At 30.8% G+C, this 20267-nt stretch overlaps 1 protein-coding gene across 4 annotated transcripts in view; it reads left to right on the top strand.

The window, feature by feature from the left end:
* The first annotated feature begins 980 nt into the window (after nucleotides 1-980).
* LOC143063575 (STE20-related kinase adapter protein alpha-like) overlaps nucleotides 981-20267 on the top strand; it is a 32342-nt gene continuing 13055 nt past the window's right edge. The window contains exons 1-9 of one of the 4 annotated variants that reach the window (XM_076235791.1): nucleotides 981-1069; nucleotides 2401-2479; nucleotides 9604-9679; nucleotides 10301-10317; nucleotides 14975-15049; nucleotides 16058-16157; nucleotides 17165-17283; nucleotides 18539-18647; nucleotides 19549-19672. In XM_076235791.1, coding sequence (XP_076091906.1) covers nucleotides 10309-10317; nucleotides 14975-15049; nucleotides 16058-16157; nucleotides 17165-17283; nucleotides 18539-18647; nucleotides 19549-19672 — 536 coding nt within the window. In that variant the 5' untranslated portion in view covers nucleotides 981-1069; nucleotides 2401-2479; nucleotides 9604-9679; nucleotides 10301-10308. The remainder of the gene's footprint in view (nucleotides 1070-2400; nucleotides 2480-9603; nucleotides 9680-10300; nucleotides 10318-14974; nucleotides 15050-16057; nucleotides 16158-17164; nucleotides 17284-18538; nucleotides 18648-19548; nucleotides 19673-20267) is intronic. The other 3 variants (XM_076235790.1, XM_076235793.1, XM_076235792.1) reach the window with 3 other exon arrangements.

Below are 20267 nucleotides of genomic sequence, written 5' to 3'. Positions count from 1 at the left end.
ATCCATCTATAATAGGGGTACAAAGACACAAAGTCAAAGTCAAAATGTTTCATGTTAAAAAAGAAATCTCGGACTAATGAATGAACATGATGACCTTGACAAATTGCTTAAAAATAGAAATGCTAAATCTGTAATAAAATATGACAAGTCACTGTGACTTTGCTGTTTGGCAATTCGGAGACAGTTGACTTCAATTAAATGTATTCCAGTCCTTTGCGAGTTTACGACTATCTTTTACAACAGGTGCATGTTAGGGATACTTCGCGTTTGCTAGTATGCTACGGTAGTTCTATAACCTTTCTTGTTTGATTTTACCAGCTATATATAGTTCTTTTTGTTTGATGTTTTCTGATCCGCAGCAGCCTCATGTCTGTCATATTTGTTTTTCATAAATTGCACGTTTATAGCTGATTATACGGAATGACGGGTTTTGCTCATTGTTGTAAACCTATAATCGATTTTTATCTTCCTCATTTGCACTTCGGTAAAAAGTTGCCATTTTGTCAATCATACCACCCCACCTTCTTGTCAGTATTTTTGTATTGTTGCATTTTTTCAGGTTTTCCCCCATCTCCATTTTAATAGTGATACTCAATACTGATTCAAGTTGGCTGTTTTGGTGTTCTGCCGGATCTGTCACAAGCTTTTTCTGTCGAATTATATTTAAATGATTAGACATGTACGGTGGAGAAAACAAATATAAAATTGAATATTTGTATCAAATATGTACCAAATGTATTTGAACTTGATACTAAATAGTATAGTCATTTAACCTGATTAGTCAAGTAGCTCGCATGCTGTATGATCAGTAGGTTATATAGGATCTGACAAATAGACGGCATATTCTTTTTTATTTTTTCCCAATATTTTAAGAAATGGTTATACTGACATAAATGAGACACAAATCACTATTTACATGTTGATATCGTTGTTAATGCCGTACATATTGACATAACTTTTCCGTATCAGTCTCTGCTATTATTTATCCCAAACCGGAAGTGCTAGTTTTTTGCAGTCGACAAAGTTTGGAAAGACTATTCTAGCGCTATTTTAGACTTCTGTATCGAAGGTATGATCTATTTTGTTCTTTAAACATAACTAAGTTGGTTCTTTTTAGCTGATTTGAAACTGTAGGACAGTCGAGCTATATATGACTGCCACATCTGTGCATTATGTCGATCAGCTACACATCCTACTGGTATATCTGAAATTATGCATGTAAATGTCATAGGCACTTGTTTCTATGAATTCTATCTATGGAAAGATCGAATCTCCATATACATAAGGGTATATAACCTTCCCATAGATAGAAACAAGTTCCAGTGGCTATCAGCCTGTAGCATTTTGTGGAGCAGGGTTGTATCACAGGGGTTTGGTTTCCCCAAGTTTTGGTTTATTTGCATATTCATAATATGAGGCAGTCATTACCTGTAAATTGGGACGAAGTCTGTATGAATTATTTTTTTGTAACTTAAATATTTGTTAAAAAAAGAAACGGAAATACCGAAATGATTCTGATTTTGGTTCTGTTGTTAGGGATTTTATATATTTAGTTGTGACGTTATTTAAGTTATGACGTCATATGCAATGTAAACAAAGAAACGCTATCATCATGTAACGTTTTTTCATATCAAGGAATTATTAAAAATGAAATTGGTATTGCGTTCCTTCCTATTTTATACTAGACTGATAAATATATATTTTACTCAAAGTTTCATACAAACGAGACCTGAAAAAGAAAGTAGATTTCTGCGCAGATGCGGGAATTCAAAACATGACATAAAAAAATGAACGATTTTGAGTTCATTAGTACAATGAAAATTTCGGGAAAATTTTCTTGTTTTTTTTTTTTTTTTTTTTATTGATTTTTCTACTGTTATTGGGGACTTAGTCAATATATATATAGATGAACTGTATGTACTGAACTTTTGCATGTTTCTGTGACAATTACATGTACATTAATATTATAAAATATTAATTAAGGTTGATTTGATATGGACATTTTGTACCTTCTTTATGATTGTCTCTGAGCGTATGAACAAGCTTGTGGAGCTAATTGAGTGTTAGTCCTGGAGACAGCATCAACAGTCTGTTAAAGTTTGTGATTAACATTGACCACATTGAAATTGTCAGCTTTGAGTCCGTGATAATTTGTATGCAGTTGTATTTGCATTGTCACATCTCATTTCCTTGGAGTTTATTAGTTTATATGGCCTCTACCCCCTGTGTCAACTGTTTTCAATTTATGAATTAAACACACATAGCTTAAAACATTTACAAATTACATAGTAGGAATCCCAAAATAGCTTTCATCTAACGATGATCTTTTCTGTCAGTTGTCTGTTTTAGATATACAATGTATAGTCACACTTGTTCATGCTGTTGTTGATTCATTTTTAGATTGAATAAGACTTAAGAGAGCATATCATAGAGAAATTCTTAAATATTACCATGCACAGGAAACTCCAGATGAACTGAGGTAAATTAAATATTTAAATTGTAGTTTTACATGTACATGTTTTAGTTTACCCTGAACATTTTAAAATTATTTTCAGATATGAACATTGAAATGCAGGTCAGTGTATGGCATTAACAATTAGCAAATCCCATTAAGTATGATGTGACCAAATTTTGTATGTACAGTTTTACTGATCAATTTATAAATAGTTGTCTGCACATTAAAAGTTTACTTTTGACATGTTTGATCCAAGCCCAAATACTGAAAAGTTGGAAGTTGCCAAAGTCAATGATGAATGGAAGTAAGAATTAAATCTTATTATGAAAATGGATGAACTAAAAAGAGAAATGGGCTTTGGGGTACAATGGGGTAATACATGATACATGTTATAATGTGCACTGATTTATTAGAAAAAAACATGTAAGGTTTAATTTATTTATTTTATATGAATATTCAATAAAAGAGATGCATTTTATATATTTATAGACACAAAGTGTTTGAACAGCATCATTCAAAGATTATTGTTTAACACTATAACTAAGTTCATTCCTTTAATGTCTGTATTTCAATATTAGATAGTGCCAATCTTCTATAGTCCAAGTTTTATGTATACATGTATTTTCAAGTAAGAAAATGTTTTACTGGTAGATGTAAAAGATTAAGGTTGACTCCCATGATCCTATAAAGTGTATTCCAACACTTCAAGTATGTATTAACCTGAAACAGAAACAGACAATATAAAATGTCCTTGCTTACAAATGTATAACATTTTTTCAACATTCCATTTATAATGTTTTGACAAGGATTTTAAAGTTTGAGATGAAACATCAAAATGTTTTTGAAGCAGAGCGATACAATTTATTTATATTAAAAATGCATTGCCATTAAGGGTCATGTGAACAAATGATTTTGAAATGATTGACAGTTTGTTTAAAAACATGCTCTTATGTTTACTTTATAATTAGAATAAGTTCACTAGGGAACAAAATTTTACATATCTTACATACAGCCTATATATGTTAAATAGGGTTTTCATTTAAGATTACCAAAATTGAATTCATTGCAAATTTACATTTTCTTAATTTACAGATGTTAAAGTATTCTTGATTTGCTTAAAATTCCTTTATTTTGTACACATTTGAGATAAAAAGGGTATAGAATCCAGAATAAAATGAATGTGAGCATGCTGAAAGGTAGTTTAGTAGTTATTAAAGGGGCAATAGCTGTCAAATTCATGTTCACTGATTTGACTCAAACTCTCATATTAGATTTATATCAATGTAAAACATTTATCCAAATTATAAAAGTCTAAAGTAATTAATTTACAGGGCATGGGATTGATAATATGTACAGTAACTTCATTTCATGTGTATTTTTAGTTTAGACCCCAACTTATTAAACTATTAAGATGACCCCAAAAACAACCCACTGTCATATATCATGATATGAACATTAACATAAATATAAATAGATATATGGACCTTGTGCAAATGGATTTTTCTATGTCTGTTTGATTTCAATTTGAAGGCGAAAAAATAATTTAATTTACGATTTTACCTGTTTAAGTATGATTTTTTTGGGATCAAATCAGTTAATCAATTTATTAACCTTTGTGTCACTTTCAATTTGACATTCTTTTCTTTTAATAGCCTAACACGCATCAATCATGAATAATCTATTTCTAGCTAAGGGGTTAGATTGAAGTTCACATGAATACAGATTTAATGAGGTCGAATTATTCACTTGCAAGTAAATAATTCCTCATCAATGTTTCTTAGCATATTTTGACAAAATTGTACCATAATGGCTGCTAATAGTGAATTGATATTTCATTTTTTCATTTTCCTTAATGATTGAACAAAAATAATAATAATTTAAATTTTTAAGCAGTTAAGCTGCTTTATGCGAGCACCCTAGATTTATGGTCTACCCAATAAATGCTGAAATATGTGCCACTTTTATTATCTGGTTGGCTATCATGTTATTTATAACTAATTGGACACTTTTTTCATACTTTTTATTCTGGAATAAAAAAAATATTACCATAAAAACGTTAAATGGTCGTCGATTTTCCCAAAAGTTTTGAAGTTGCACATAGGAAGTAGTGCTCGATAGAAATCCTTCTGTAGTTTATTATCCCCTGTGCTGTTGGCTAAGATGTCAAAGAACAATTGTATGAAATATTTGATCGCTGAAAAATATATAAAGATGAGTCGTTTACATTTCCCAAATGGCAAAAGTCGTAGGAATATTGTTTGTCAACAATACGTATAACATATGTCAGTAGTCTATTAATCAGCTGATATAAGTTGGCGGCAATTTCAAATTACATAGAAGACGAAATTTACGTACCTTTTAAATTGGGAGGATTCTGATGATACATACATGTAGGTACTTTATTATTAATCATTTTATTCGTTTTTTGTCTGAAATGATTGAGATTATTTAAATCATCTTAATTCAGTAATCTTAAATGTATGCTCATTTGTATTCTTGTTAATATTATTTCGTTACCTTCAAATGACCTCCTTCATGCTTGTCAAATAAAGTTGTTGTTATTGTAGTTTTCTGATTGGTCGATGTCAAGGTCATTTTAAGATTGTTTCACTTTGGTGTAACATAATGCTACACATGCTTTGATTTAGCTAAATGTGCTTCAATAAATATTGAGATTAAAACTTTAACAACTGTTTTCTAAAGGACGGCATAATCATTATTTAACTTCCAAAGTCACATATTCTGTAAAATATTAAGTCTGAATCTGTGACGCGTATCACACCGTAATTGTTTTTGATTTACAAGGACTTTTCAATTTACGGTACAGAAAAATACGACTTTTTTGTTATATGTTTCTTTTTATAATTTTTCACATTTAAACACTCGTTAAGTGTTCTTGATACAATTCTATGCGGTTCCTTCAGCAACTTTATGCTGGTAAACGATTTCCCCATGAAAATAATGTGAAAAGAAATTGCATGATACGATAAAAAGGTAACGACTAACGAGGCTCGAGAAATGTTTATCAATATGTTTTAAACAAGTTGAAGTTACAAACAAGTTTTTCTGAATTCCTACTGTTACAGTTATTTAAAGTTTAAATAAATGTTTTATTTTTATTATGATATTAGTAATGGAAGACAGTTAAACCGTAATCAAGATATTTTAATTCAGTTATAATTTGAGATGTTAATAAAATGGCACTGGCTACGGTTACATGGAAATGTAACAATAATAAAAATGTTATTGTTACATTGGAGACTAAATGCCGGAATGCATGGTTGGGTAAGGACCTGTTTAATTACGAATGTAACAATAATAATGAAGGCTACGGTTACATTGCGTTATTGTTACATGGAAAACAGTAATGTACAATGGGACTAGAAATATGTACTAATAATAAAAGCTGAAGACATTTATTTTATATTTACAATACATACATTTATTACATACAATTTATTTACTGTAATTTTTTATTTACAATGACAATTTCTACAAATCCAGTAAGTGTTTTTTAAAGTCTGACACATTTTTGATGAACGAAATTACGTCCTCCACGGATGCATGTACATAATGTACAGAAGTTCTTAGTATTTAAGTTACAGTTAGCAAACTTTGCTTTTGATGTATCAATTTGCGTCAAATTGTATAGCTGTATGAAATTTATGTCTTGATATTGTTTTAGTTTTGTTTACAGTGACTTGACTGTAAGTGTTGCTATCCACCAATTGCAATTCATTCAAAATTTTGACCAAAGTGCAATTTGTTTTATTAAACCAAATTGTTCAACTGGTCAGAAATTTGAACCAACTGCTGTAGAAAACCACAGTCAAGTCGTGAAAGTGCAAGGTGATAAAATAAAATAACAGAGCTACAATCCTATAAGACTTTAACTCCACTTTATTGATGGTATTACTAAATCAGTCTATCAATGTGTATAGTTATATTATAGCCATAACCATACTAAAGGTGAACTGTTTTATTTTTAATTGCTATAAAAATGTCCAAACTAAGCTTTTATATAGTTTTTACTGAATATATGATGTATTATTTTAAATGATATATGATTCTTATAAATATAAAATCCTTTTCGAAAGAAAAACTATATAAAAGCTTAGTTTGGACATTTTTATAGCAATTCAAAATAAAACATTTTACCTTTAGTATGGTAATGGCTATAATATAACTATACAGATTGATAGACAAATTTAGTAATAACATCATTAAAGTGGAGTTAAAGTCTTAAAGGATTGTAAGTATATTTTATTTTATCACCTTGCACTTTCACATTTTGACTGAACAATTTGTTCAATATTCTGACCAGTTGAACAATTTGATTTTATAAAACAAATTGCAAAATTTTGATTGAGTTGCAATTGGTGGATAGCAACACTAACAGTCAAGTCACTGTAAAACGCATCCCAAGTTTTAATGTTTTTCACCCTAAACAAAATTGGTTCAAAGTATAATGACAGTAATAAGAGAAGGTGTGCAGTTAAATACTTTAAAAAAGTGAAACCATTGAACTATATTTTTCGCCTTTGGCACTCCTAATCTTGAGTAGTATCTTTAAGAACATCAAAACCATTAATACGTAAAACTATTCAAGTTATACACCATTTGTTGAATAATAATATTTATTTTTTATCAGTATCAGGGGCGGATCCAGCCCCATTTGATAAAAGAGGGGGGGAAGGGGGGGGGGGGGGGGGGGTGTTCCAACTATATGCTCCCATTCAAATGCATTGATTTGCCAACCCCCGGACCCCTATTAATCTATTAATCTCAGCGTAATGCAACCGTAGCCTCAGTAATTATTTTTACATTCGTAATAAATCGGTTCCCCGCCCAACTTTGCATTCCGGCAATTAGTCTCCAGTGTAACAATAATATTTTTAATATTTTTATTGTTGTTACATTTCCATGTAACCGTAGCCAGTGCCTAATAAAATTGAGAATGAAAATGGGGAATGTGTCATATAGACAATAACCTGATCTAAGAGCAGACAACAGTCGAAGGTTACCAATGGATCTTTAATGCAGGGAGAAACTCCTACACCCAAAGGATTGCTTTTGCTGGCCCCTTAACATAATAACAAAAATGTATACTATTTCAACTAGTCACTTTGTTCCGGTGGAACTTTTAAATCAGAGGAAGAACAAAGTAACTAGTTAATAAGTTCCTCCGGAACTTTTCGGCTAGTGAGTTCTTTCCGCCCTAAACTTTTCAATGTCGGAACAAAAGAGCATTTACAATAACTTGGACATACACTAAAATCAGAAGTATACACAAGAAATTAAAATTGTACAAAACAATAATGAAAAATAAATATGATATACAGCAACAATCACCACATTAGTAGGTCCTCACTATGGACAGGTGAATACAGAATGTGGCGGCTTAAACATCTTAACTGGCACAAAACTCTCCCCTAACATAGGACAGTGTATGTGTATAATCTCAGACATTGAATCTTTATAAATACTAGAACACACCCGTGATATCGCGGGTCCGTGACTGAATTAAAGTGTATAACTATGCGCAAGCCTTATTTTAGTATTATTTTTTATCTGATAAAGTCATGCCGATAATAAGATACACAGTTTTCTCTGCTTTCAAATCTTTCTGTTTGAACCCGTCGAACTGGCACTTATCAATTATTGGTAATATTAATTATTTGGATAACAAAAGGTCCTGGAATGGAACAATTTGTAATCAACAGCATTGTCCTATGTTAGTTATAAATAAAGTTGAATTATTTGATTCACTGTTTTATGTGTAATATTAATTATTTGGATAACAAAAGGTCCTGGAATGGAGTAATTTTTAATCAACAGCATTGTCCTATGTTACTTATAAATAAAGTTGAATTATTTGATTCACTGTTTTATGTCTTGCCCGCTAACAAATTGAAAACGGTTCCTATATACACCTTATTTTTAGTCCAGATTTTTAGTATTCGTATTGTTATCTTAGAAAGTCTTACTGATTGAAATACTACAATAGGTAACAATTTGACAATAATTGAATTTAGTAGTGTCAACCCTGTGATTATGATCCGTGTATATAGCATAATCCTAAATACGCCGTTTGGTTGTGCACCTGTTAGATGCAGACCGTACAGATAAGGTAATAGGTAACAGGTGAATATACTATTGGTATCAGTTTCAGACTCGACCCGGAACTTCTTAATTATTGGCAATATTAATTACGTGGAAAACAAAAGGGCCTGGAGTGGTGTATTTTTTAATCTACACCTTTGTACTATATTAGTTATATATAAAGCTGAATCCTTTGATTCGTCGATTTTACTTGATGAAGGCTGACAAATTGGACCTCGTAATTTTAGTATTATAGATAAATTGGAAATAACTTTTGAAAGTGGTAGGATTGCATAACATAAACATTACTGTACAAGCATTATTTGATACTTTAGAAATAGCTGAGAACAATGCCTGAGATAAATATTTTGACTAATTCTTTTCACTATTCATCTGAACTTGGCCAAGTTTGCCTTTGGGTTTTTGATTAACTGCCTATAGCACCCTTTGGTGCTTTGATTTATGTATCTCGTAGCTAGTGCCCTTTAAATTGCATACCCTGTACAGAAATGATCATAAGTCATGTATTGTCTGGAAACTAGAAAAATGCTCATTTGGGGGGCCCGAATTGGGCCCTTTTTTGGTCCCTTATTCTTAAACTGTTGAGACCATAACCCCCAAAATCAATCCCAACCTCCCTTTTGCGTGTTTAAATTTCATAGATTTCTATTTACTTATACTAAAGTTATGAAGACGACGTGATATCATTACATGTTTTGTGGTTTTAGAAAAATGATTCAAAAAGGTATTAATTTTTTGAAAAATTAATATTTAATCCATGTAAGTGCAGTTCAAGTTCAACATTATAAATTTTTAGGAAATCTTTTGGAACAGGTGTAAAGTAAAATATATTAATTGAGCTTTGCCTATTATCATGAATATGTAAAAGCATTGTTCTTGTACATTGTTTTGTGAGTCTTAATATCTCTGCTATTATGTAGAATGAATCGTCAAACTGTACAGGTTGTAATGTATTTAAGTACAGGCCTGAAAATGTTTATACAATGTACATATTAATAGTTTATATTTACATGTATATATTTCAGATGATTTGGATGAAGGGGAATGGTTTGATTGATTTTCTTAAGTATTAAACAAATAGCATTCCTTATGTCATTTCTGGTAAGAGTTGATTATTTTTTAACTTTTCAAATTTTCTAATTTATGTGCAAATGTATTATTATGATTAAGGTACATCTTGAAAATTAATAATCATTTGTTAAGGGATCTGCATGTTCACTTTTAAAACATGACTAGCTGCTTTGATTACTATAATCTAAAAAACTTGATTGAAAAAATACAGAAAATATATAAAACCAGCCTAAAACCTTGTTGGAAAATAAGCAGTAGAGAATGGCATTTTATTTGATTTATTATGTGCTAAAAATAACGTTTTCTATTATATTTCATTTTCAAAAAAAATTGCAATCTAGTATACATGTATTTAAGTTAAAAATGTAATAAATTACAAAAAAAGCTAATTCTAAGGATTCAGGGTTCCCAAGCTACCTGAATTTTGAAATGGCCCAGAGTTTCATTTCAGTTGATCCTCGGGTTTGGAAATGTCTTGAATTTTGCAAAAATGTTGAAAACAATTTCTGATCAAAATAAGTGAAGAAAGAGAATAACCTCTAACCTTTATTATAATTTATAAGTTCTTTCTTTCTATGTACAGTATATTATTTATGTGTATTGCTCTAGCATGTATATCCTGCTGACTTTAAACTTTGTTGTTTTCCAAAGTGCATGCGATGGACGTGGTATGTATAACTTGCACTATAGTTACCTACCCTTTTAAGAATTAGTGTTTGTTTCCATATCTTATACATGTCAGTTCCTGATAAACTTGTAGAGCACTAACAAATTGATATGAGTCCTTGCAGCCTTTTAAGTATTATCGAAAAAAAATTTCATGTCATGCAAGGGTCCGGCTGTGTTTATATTTGCCAGACATGACCTTAACCGAAAGATCATTGACCAAAATAGGAGATAGGGATTCAGTTTAAGATTTTTATCTCATAAATGATTTCAGTCATTTCATTTAGAATGTCCAGGACAATTCTCAGGATAAAGACAGAACAAGTCATTATTAGCAGTTCAGTAAAATCTCCTTTATAAAATTTAGAATGGAAATGGTGAATATGTCAAAGAGACAACAACCAACCAAAAAGCAGAATACAGCTGAAGGCCACCAATGGTCTTCAGGGCAGCAAGAAAATCCTGCACCCTGGAGGTTGGCCTTAGCTGGCCCCTTAATAAAAATGTGAACTACTTCAGTGACTGACTGAGATCTTAAACCTGCCCTATAGCTCTAGCCAATGTAGAATACAGAAACACACAGCAATATGCACAGTAAAACGAAGTCGGTGTTCAATGTCAGGGGAGGTAACAAAAGAAATTGAGTAAAATAACAGTGATACATAAGTTAGCAAAGGACTATAAGCAGTTACTGACATGCCAGCTCCAGACATCATTCAAACTGATTGAAAATTTATGTCTTCATCATATATAAGTACAATCTCTCCCATTAGGGGCTAAGTATCATACCATCATAAAATATATATGAAAAGAACATAACTTGTATTATGCCAACAACTTATTTCAGAATAAATGTGTTTAAATCAAATGCAAAGACCCTATGAGTGAATCAATATTAATACCAAAAAATGCCATCCTTAATGACCTGACAACAGTATTGTAACTATATCCCTTCTGAATAAGTCTGTCTAAAGGTTTGGTTAGCTTTTGTAACACTTTTAAAATGGCTGTAGTCATCCCATAGGTTGTTGCTAATATTAATTTTATTTGTTCATGGGAAACTGATATATTTTTATTAGCCACATCACAATTCTGATAGAATTTAGTAGAACATCCTTTTAATGCTACTTTAACCAGATAAATATCTTAACAGTGGACCTGCAATCTTGTCTGAAACTGACACAAGTTTAATTTGGACTGATATGTTGTTTAGAAATAAAATTGACTTTTTATGTTTTGCAGCTTTCATTATTGTGACAAATGATATTTTTGGTCTCATATTCAAAGCTGCTATTGTAATAACATGCCTGATATTTATATCATTTGTCAGAATTCATACTACCAATGTTACAAAACAGAATTATTAAAGTGTAAATGTTAGTCCAGTCTTTACATTGATCAATTACATGTAGATACAAACAATAGGTGATATGTAATATGGCTTTTTTTACAATACAAAAGCAGTTTTGAATTTTTCCATTTTTTTTTTATATAATTTTCAGTTCTTTCTGTGAATTTTACTGATTGTCAGATATTTCTGTTATCAATGTATTTGTATTTGTTTTTTTTTCTATCATTTATTAATTGTTAAAAAAACAACTTGAAGAAATATTTCAATATAGATATTCTGTCCTGAATTGTTTCAGTAAAAAGACTTGAAATAAAATTCTATTTCTATATAGAAAAATTATGTACACAGACGGACTGACTTAAAAAATGTAAAAATAAGAGGGAAAATTCCCCCTCCCTTAACTGCTTCATTTAATGAAAAACTTGCATAAGTTCTATATTGGATCTTAGGAAAATATTATTGATCAGAATGTAAATTCATATAGAATGAACACAATACAAACATGTATTTAGAGAAAGAGTTCTGCATTTCCAAAAGCTTTATCAATATGACTTTAAATACAGCAACCAACATTTTGGTGGAATATTACAAACAATTAGAACTTTACACATGGTGACTAACTAGATTTATATAAACAGACAAGTTCTTCAAATTTTTACTTATTTTAACTTGACAATCTTTGTATTGACATCTTGTATAATTATTATTCAATATATTATAAAACTAAGAAAAAGAAATTATAAACAGTGTAGTTTATTTATATGGAGCTGTTAGTAGAGTCTTAATATAGCAGGTATTAAACAATCTATCAAAAATTATATGATGACTTGTTTTTAACATCCTGATATAGTCACTTCATAAATCTTGGCTTCTTTAGCTGTACTACCTGCTTGTCTAGTACAACCAATGTAGACCTGCCCTGTCGGAGTAAGGGCAAGGGAGAATGGATGTAGTATTCCTATGTCTTTAGTGTTGTACCATGATATTAGACAGCCATTACTGTTTAGAATGTGTATTATTTCTGTGTCCAAATCAGTCACCATGACATTGTCTTTCGATGTTGTGGCTATTCTCTGTGGTTTAAATGATTTTTGTTTGTTGATTTTTGGATCGCCGGTATATGAATTAACTATATCACTTCCCTTTCCCAAAACAACCACTCTTCCTTTTTTACCTTTGTGAAAATCTACGAGTTGTATATTCCCATTACTCGTACTTGTGATACTCCTGGGGTAAGTGAATAGAGGTTGATTGTGTTTATCATATTCATACACAGTTTCATGGTCTCCCTTGTGGTTAATTACGAAAACAGCCTTTCTTCCAAGTTTCTCACTGATACCTACTACTATAACCTTATTACCACTCGTTATATGGATACTGATAGGGACCAGAGGATCCACATTAAAATCGGTGTCTGTTAGTTTACCAGTAGTAGTATTCAGTTTTTGTAGTCTGGATTTACCATGGACAGAAAGAAGTAGGTCGTTAGATTGTGTTATTGCCATACCATAGACAGTCATTTTAAAGGTAGACAAGACAGTGAGTTTTCTCCCCTTAGGTTCTGCATTTACAATACAACCATCTGAACTTGAATTTATCCAGACAGAATTGTAAGCACATGGAATGATTTGTGATACTCTAGAAAGTTCTGTCTGATATTCTTGGCAGATTTTAAAGGCAACACTTTGTTTCTCTGGCCTGTCACTCTCTTCCCTTTGTAGCACTCCAACATTAGATTGAGTGATCTCCCTTGGAAGAAAGTTTGGTATGGAATTGTATGAAGTTTGTGGTTTTGGTACTAGCACTTCCTTTGATTTGTTACGGCTGACTTCCGAAAAAAACTTTGCGACATCTTTGGTTTTGATTAAAATCTCAACTTCCCTGTTTTTCTCGTTAGCATGCTCCATTGATTTTGATAAGTTATGAAGGTCTGTGTCAATTGATTTCAAAATGTCTTTCAGGTATTGGTCAACTTCATCTTTCAGTTCTTCAATATATTTGTCAATCGCCTTTTTCAATGCATTTCCGTGATTCAGAATATTAGGAATAACTTTGTTATACTTTGCATTTTCAGCATTCTTACGTTGTTCCAATTGCTTTTTTATGGTAATGGCTTTTTCTCTTTCCTTTTTAATATAACTTTGTCCTTCTTTCAGTCCATCTAATTTGATTTTATATGCCATTTTACCTTCCAGATTATTCTACTTCAACTGTTTATGATATTGCATTTTGTTACGTAACTGTAACTTATTTTTTTCATAAAAATAACGGATTATATTTTAAAAATCAATTTATAACGTGCAAGTAACTAAGAAGTTTAAAATCTTTCACATGATCAGCTTGACTTTTTCCTGATAAATCTAATAGGTCATGTACTGTTAGGAGCTGCTGACAGATTAACAAATTTAAACAATGTAAATAATCAACGCTATTGTTAGAAACTTTTTCAAAAGATTTAAATTTTATTTAAACTTTAGAGGCGCTTGGTTGTATATGATTCATGGATTTAGTGTTTAAAGGTGAATCACAAATTATAGTTTTTCAACGAAGTACATATTTCTTATAGGCATTTTTGAAGAGTTAATTTTGTTCAAATTGGGAAATTATAAGTAACCATGATTTTTTTCCCCTCGATTATGAAAATTGGTATTATATGCTTCTATTTTTTCTAAATCAACAATACAATTCCTTTTTTCTTGATAATAGTGCAGTCATGCTGAATGTATTTTAATTTTATTACAAAGCAAGGCTAGCTAATTAACAAAAAAGGAAACAGCCGAATGTATTATAATTTTATTACAAAGCAAGGCTAGCTAATTAACAAAAAAGTAAACAGCAGATTGTATTATAATTTTAATACAAAGCAAGGCTAGCTAATTAACAAAAAGTGAACATTTTTATATTTGTCCTGCTATTCGGCCATTAACCAATTACCTTATTATACCTATGGTATTTCAACTGAATTTTTAGCTCACTGTTGCATGAAAACAGTGATTTTGATGGGAACACCTTAGAACTCACTTTAAGAAATCCAGTATAATTCTGCAAAAATCAGACTGGTATCCTGTTTAATTGGGTAAAAGTCATATTTCCCCTTATTGTAATGTTTTAAAAAAAAAATGAAGGTTATATTTTTTTTCTAAATCATTTTGAAAAAAGGACTCATCCAAGCTGCAAGGAACTTCAAGTGAATGAGACGAACACACTAATGTATTGATGTGTGAGGTTTTATTATATAGGTGCACGTAGCATGTTGTAATTTTATTGTAATTCATACTTTCTCTATTTCATGTTTATCCTATTTTCAGAATTGTGCTTGTACCAAATCTCACACTCATGATTCTCCAGCTAATGCACCTTATTCTAGAAAACCTCATCCTCTGGTGAGTGGAGCATGATGGGTAAAAAATATCTTACCTTGTTCATACAAAAATAGATAATTTTCTTTCAAGTGTTATTTTGATGTGAATTGTGTAATTTGTTGTCTTTTGTTAACTGATAGGGTGCATGATATTTTTTACAACTAAAACAGCATATTAAGTGCTTAACAATTTAGCAATTTATTGAGGTTTTTGTCCTGTTTTTTTATACTTGAATTTAAAACTCCTCCTGGAACGTGGTTAGTACTTATTGCATCTAAGAAAATTTAGCATGATTAACTAAATGTAAGATCTGATCTTTCTAAAAATATCTAGTTCTTTGACTACTAACATGACTAAAGACTGTCTTATATATATATATAGGAAGATGTGGTGTGAGTGCCAATGAGACAACTCTCCATCCAAATAACAATTTATAAAAGTAAACCATTATAGGTCAATGTACGGCCTGGTATATGGTTGAATATTGTTTTTATTACAAGAAACTGCTTACTGTAGTCATCAGTAGGGATAAACTTACATTATATTACTGTAAATTCAGAAATTATTGCGTACATTTATTATTGTGATTTTGTCATTTTAAAACCTATCAAAACATTTTTTTAAATCTTAACCAGAATGCACAAGATTCTGAAATGGCAAAAACTTCAGTTGAAAGTATTGCAAATTTTGGTGAATCAGTACCACAACCCTTTCAGTCATAGAATTTATAGTCCTTTAAATGTTTCATTAAAATTATTTGTAGGTACATTATAATAATTGTAACTTAATATAGAAATTAATAACATGACAATCTGACATTAAAAACAAGTAATTTTTCATATTTTTTTTGTGTGACAAGAGAACATAGATTAGACAGTGTTTTTTCCTATGACTGAGGTAAAACTTACGATATTTGACTGATTCAATCTTATTGCATGAAGTACAAATTTTGTTAGGTTTGCAGAGGAAATACAGAGTTAGATTTTCCCCTGGTAAAGCTAAGAAAGTTTTGCAATATCTTCCTTTCAGAAATCAACAAACAAAGATGACCTAGACAGTAATGGGGATGTAGGAAGAATGATGGAATATGTTGCTGATCCATCATTATATGAATTATATACAGTTATAGGTATGTCAAAATAATTCATTATTATATTGGATGGAATGCAATACTGTGATTTTACAATTTTACATAAACCTATAATATATGAATTCTGTATTAATATAGTTTTTTTTTTTACATGTATCATTCATTATTTATGAAAACACAAGTATCTGCAGATATTGTCTTGATTTGAATACAGGTAACAAAAGTTGCAAGTTATTAAAATTTCCAGGTATGGTACCAATTTTTGAAATGTAATTTGTTTTAATTTTACTCAGAAAAAAACTCACTCTAGATGTATGTGTTATATTTTCCACACAGATGATTTTTTATGCCCATGCAAATAAACGTGTTGAAACAAGTGAAACAAAGAGTGTGGACAGTTAATGTTCTATAGGGGCCTGTGTTTACACATAAAAAGTTGGGAGGGTTCTAAAAGTCAGGTGCCTGTGTTTACACATAAAACAGGGAGGGTCATCTCAACACTTTCAAAGCCCATTTCAATTTTGGACAGTTCTGCATCTGAGAGAAAAAGGGTGGATGTTGATTAATTTAGCAAAATGATGCTATTACAATACAAAATAGGATCCTTATAGGCCTTATTATCTTTCCTTTAAGCTAACTTTCACTTGGATCGTGGGCAGTGCATCGTCTGAGCTTGTTCCAAAGTGTATAAGACAGGATAGGTCTTCGAATTTGGATATTTTCTCAAAAATTGCTTTTTTCTGTGGAAAAAAATTATTTCAAAAACAAGGAAGTACAAAACATTACCTTTTTTACGTCATATATCAAATATTTCCGTTTGGTTTCAGATCTAGAGGAATTGCTGCTCAATGAAATCAGTCTCTTCCTTTAGCAGTATATAGAAGATAGACAATTTTATATAATGCTCATGGTGACTTCATTTTAGATACAACTTATATTTAACTATTTTTGGTGTTTGTAACAGGTAAAGGTTGTGATGGAACTATTACAGTTTTATCTATTCTATGCATAACTTATATTTTAGCAATTTTTTGTGTTTATTACAGGAAAGGGTTGTGATGAAGCCATTACAATTACATTTACACGGTACACACCCACGGGAGAGATTGTAGCTGTGAAGAGGGTAGACTTGGATCATTATCCTCATGATGTTTCAGTATTACAGGTATGTTAAAAAAGACTGTTTCAATGTTTGTGTACAGTGATCAAATTATATAGAGACAGTTACTACTTTTGTACTGATCATAATTATAGAATAAGCATTTCAAGTCTAAATGTCAAAATATCTATGCAACAAATTCATTATTTTCACCTGATGTACATTATGTATTATTTTCTATACATTTGATAATTTAATGCCCCCACCGAAGCAGTGGGGGCATTAAGTGCTACCCTTGTCAGTATATATGTATGTATGTCCCAAGTTTCCATTCTATACCTTTAGTTTTCCTCAACAAAATGTTATAAAATGCTTATTAGCACAAAACAAAGATGTAGTCGAATATTGGTGGCGTCACTTTTATCGTTCTTGATTTATGTCCCTTTATTACAATATTTGCAAGAGGAAGCATCATCTGTCCCATGGACACATTCTCCTTATATTTTAATCATTTAGGGTCAGTTTTGTAAGGTCCTCATATACTAGTGTATCATTGTTAAAAGTTGTGGCAATATCTGATGGCCTAATAAAGAAATATGAATAAAAACAGATGAAGGGTACAAATCAATGATTCAGCAACCCAACAACACCAATAAAAAAGAAAACACAAATATAAAATTATCTGGCTAGAAACTATAACAGAAACAGATTCTGTCACTGGATTCTGTGCAATACAATGTTTCTGCACTCTTGACATAGATATTGTAGGAAAAACATCACATTTTAAACTTTGAAAATGTAAAGGTCTGCTGTGGAGAAAGATTGTATCTCACTAAAGGCAATGGTAGATATTATATATAGATGGGTCTTATGCATAATTCCTTGCTCTTTAAAATGGTATTTAAGATACTATACACTGAAACCTAACTAACCTTCTAGACATTTTATCTGCTCCAACAAAAGTTGCAGATTATCAACTCTGAATCAAGAGATGGGCATCCTGTTTCTGACATGATTTATACTGTGTAATAGGATTTGTATATAAATGTTCAGCCAGGCAAAAACTTACTTGCAAGTTAAGCAGTATTTGAAATTTGTCTAGACTTTTTGTTTACACATGATTACTGTATACATGAAAAATGTATAAAATAGAAATGCTGGAATGTTAAAAGCATATAATCTTATAAAATGAAAATACTGGTAAACTTTTTGGTGGGTAGAGCCATTGATGTGTTCTAGCTGAGAATGAGTTAAGGCATCAGTATCATACACAGATAAAGTGAGTTATATAACATAGATTTATATACAAAATATTTTTCAGAATGAGATAATCCTGTCCAGACAGCTATACCATGAAAATGTACTACCAACTAGAGCAACATTTGTTACCAATAATGAAATCTGGTCAATCTTGCCAATCATGGCATACGGTTAGTATTTACCTAGTTATAATGTGATATATTAGTGCTTATTTTGGCATAAACATTTTGGAAGGTCCAGAGGCACTGAAGACACTCTTTTCACTGCAGTTTTTTTTGTTGAAACTTTTTTTATCCTTCTTCATACTCGATTCCCTATTGTTTTGATCAAGGGACAAATTAATTACTATACATTCAAAATTTGACTCCGGGATGTGCAAATCTTGTCACAACCTGCAATAATGCAAGATTATTCAATGTGTTTCTTTTCATGAGGATAAAAAAAGTAAATGATTTCATTTCTAAGATAGGAAAAATGAAGAAAAATGAATATTTTTATATGTAAAAAAAACTTTAAACAATGGAGGTGACAGAGTTAATTTAGGGTAAAAAAATCCTCTTATTAAACAAACATATGATATAAATTTTAGTGTGCACTATACAATGTTTATAAAATAAAATGATCAGGTGTGCTGGTGACCAGACATCTAGGAAATCAAGTACATTAAACATGGAAAGATAAAAAAAAATCAAACTAAACTGGCATGAAAACAGACAAAATTCGTCTGAGGGGGTTGGCAACTTTCGTCATTTACACAAATCATCAACCAAAAATTTTACATTTTTTTGGCAGACATAAATAATTAATAGTACTATTATATTTTCAATTATTGATAAAACATGTGTTAATGGTAATTGTATATTAAAGTGGTATAATCAAAATTTGCATCAGTCTAGACCATAGAGTATTGCTCTGAACTTAACATGAGTAATTTACACTGGAAAATATTTCTTGGTGAAGGTGAAGCACATTGGACACCAGCAATAAAAAAACCTTAAAGGCTGTAGGCCCACATATCTCAGTTTTATCATAATACAAAGGTTCTCTCAGTATTACAGTAATATTTTACAGGATCTTGTAAAGATTTACTCCATGCCTATTTTGGAAATGGGTTATCTGAGTTAGCAGTAGCCTATATAATGAGAGATGTAATCCAAGGTATAGAATATTTACACAGCAAAGGTATTATACATAGGTATGTTTGTACTTTAAGCGCTGCTCAGCTTATTAGAGTTCATGTCAGCTTTATTTCATCTGAGTTATATATGAATAAGAAAAAGAAGATTTGTGAGGCAATTTGAGCGTCACTGATGGGTCTATTGTAGACAAAAGTGGGTCTGTCGCAAATACAAAATTTCAATACTGGTATCTATGATGAGTCTATTTAGCAAACAGTCATGACAGTAATCCTATAAATAAGTGGAGATAACAATGTATACATAAAATGTGCTATTATTGGGCCTAAATTAAAATATTGTTTGTTTGCCCTTTTCCGACCCTATGTTTTGAAACAGGGTAGGTAGGTAGGCAAGATATTTTATTTTTTTCCCCAAAAAAATAACTTGGCTCGGTATATTATTTGTCATGGGTAGGCAATATTTATTTTATAGATACAAACTCTGCATAATGTCATTTTTGTCCGTTTCGTTTTTGCAAATAAATTTCTAGGACTATTAGTTTTGAAAAATAAAAATATTACAGAGAATGTGAAGCTAATTCATATGCACTACTATTTTGTTTTCAAATATCAAAATATAGAGCTGTGCCACATATCTTCAACGTTTATATGC

The sequence above is a fragment of the Mytilus galloprovincialis genome, chromosome 2, assembly GCF_965363235.1.
Source record: "Mytilus galloprovincialis chromosome 2, xbMytGall1.hap1.1, whole genome shotgun sequence".
In the NCBI taxonomy this organism is placed as follows: Eukaryota; Metazoa; Mollusca; class Bivalvia; order Mytilida; family Mytilidae; genus Mytilus; species Mytilus galloprovincialis.
Note: the sequence above shows the minus strand (reverse complement) of the source record. Positions and strands in the feature narration are given on the sequence as shown.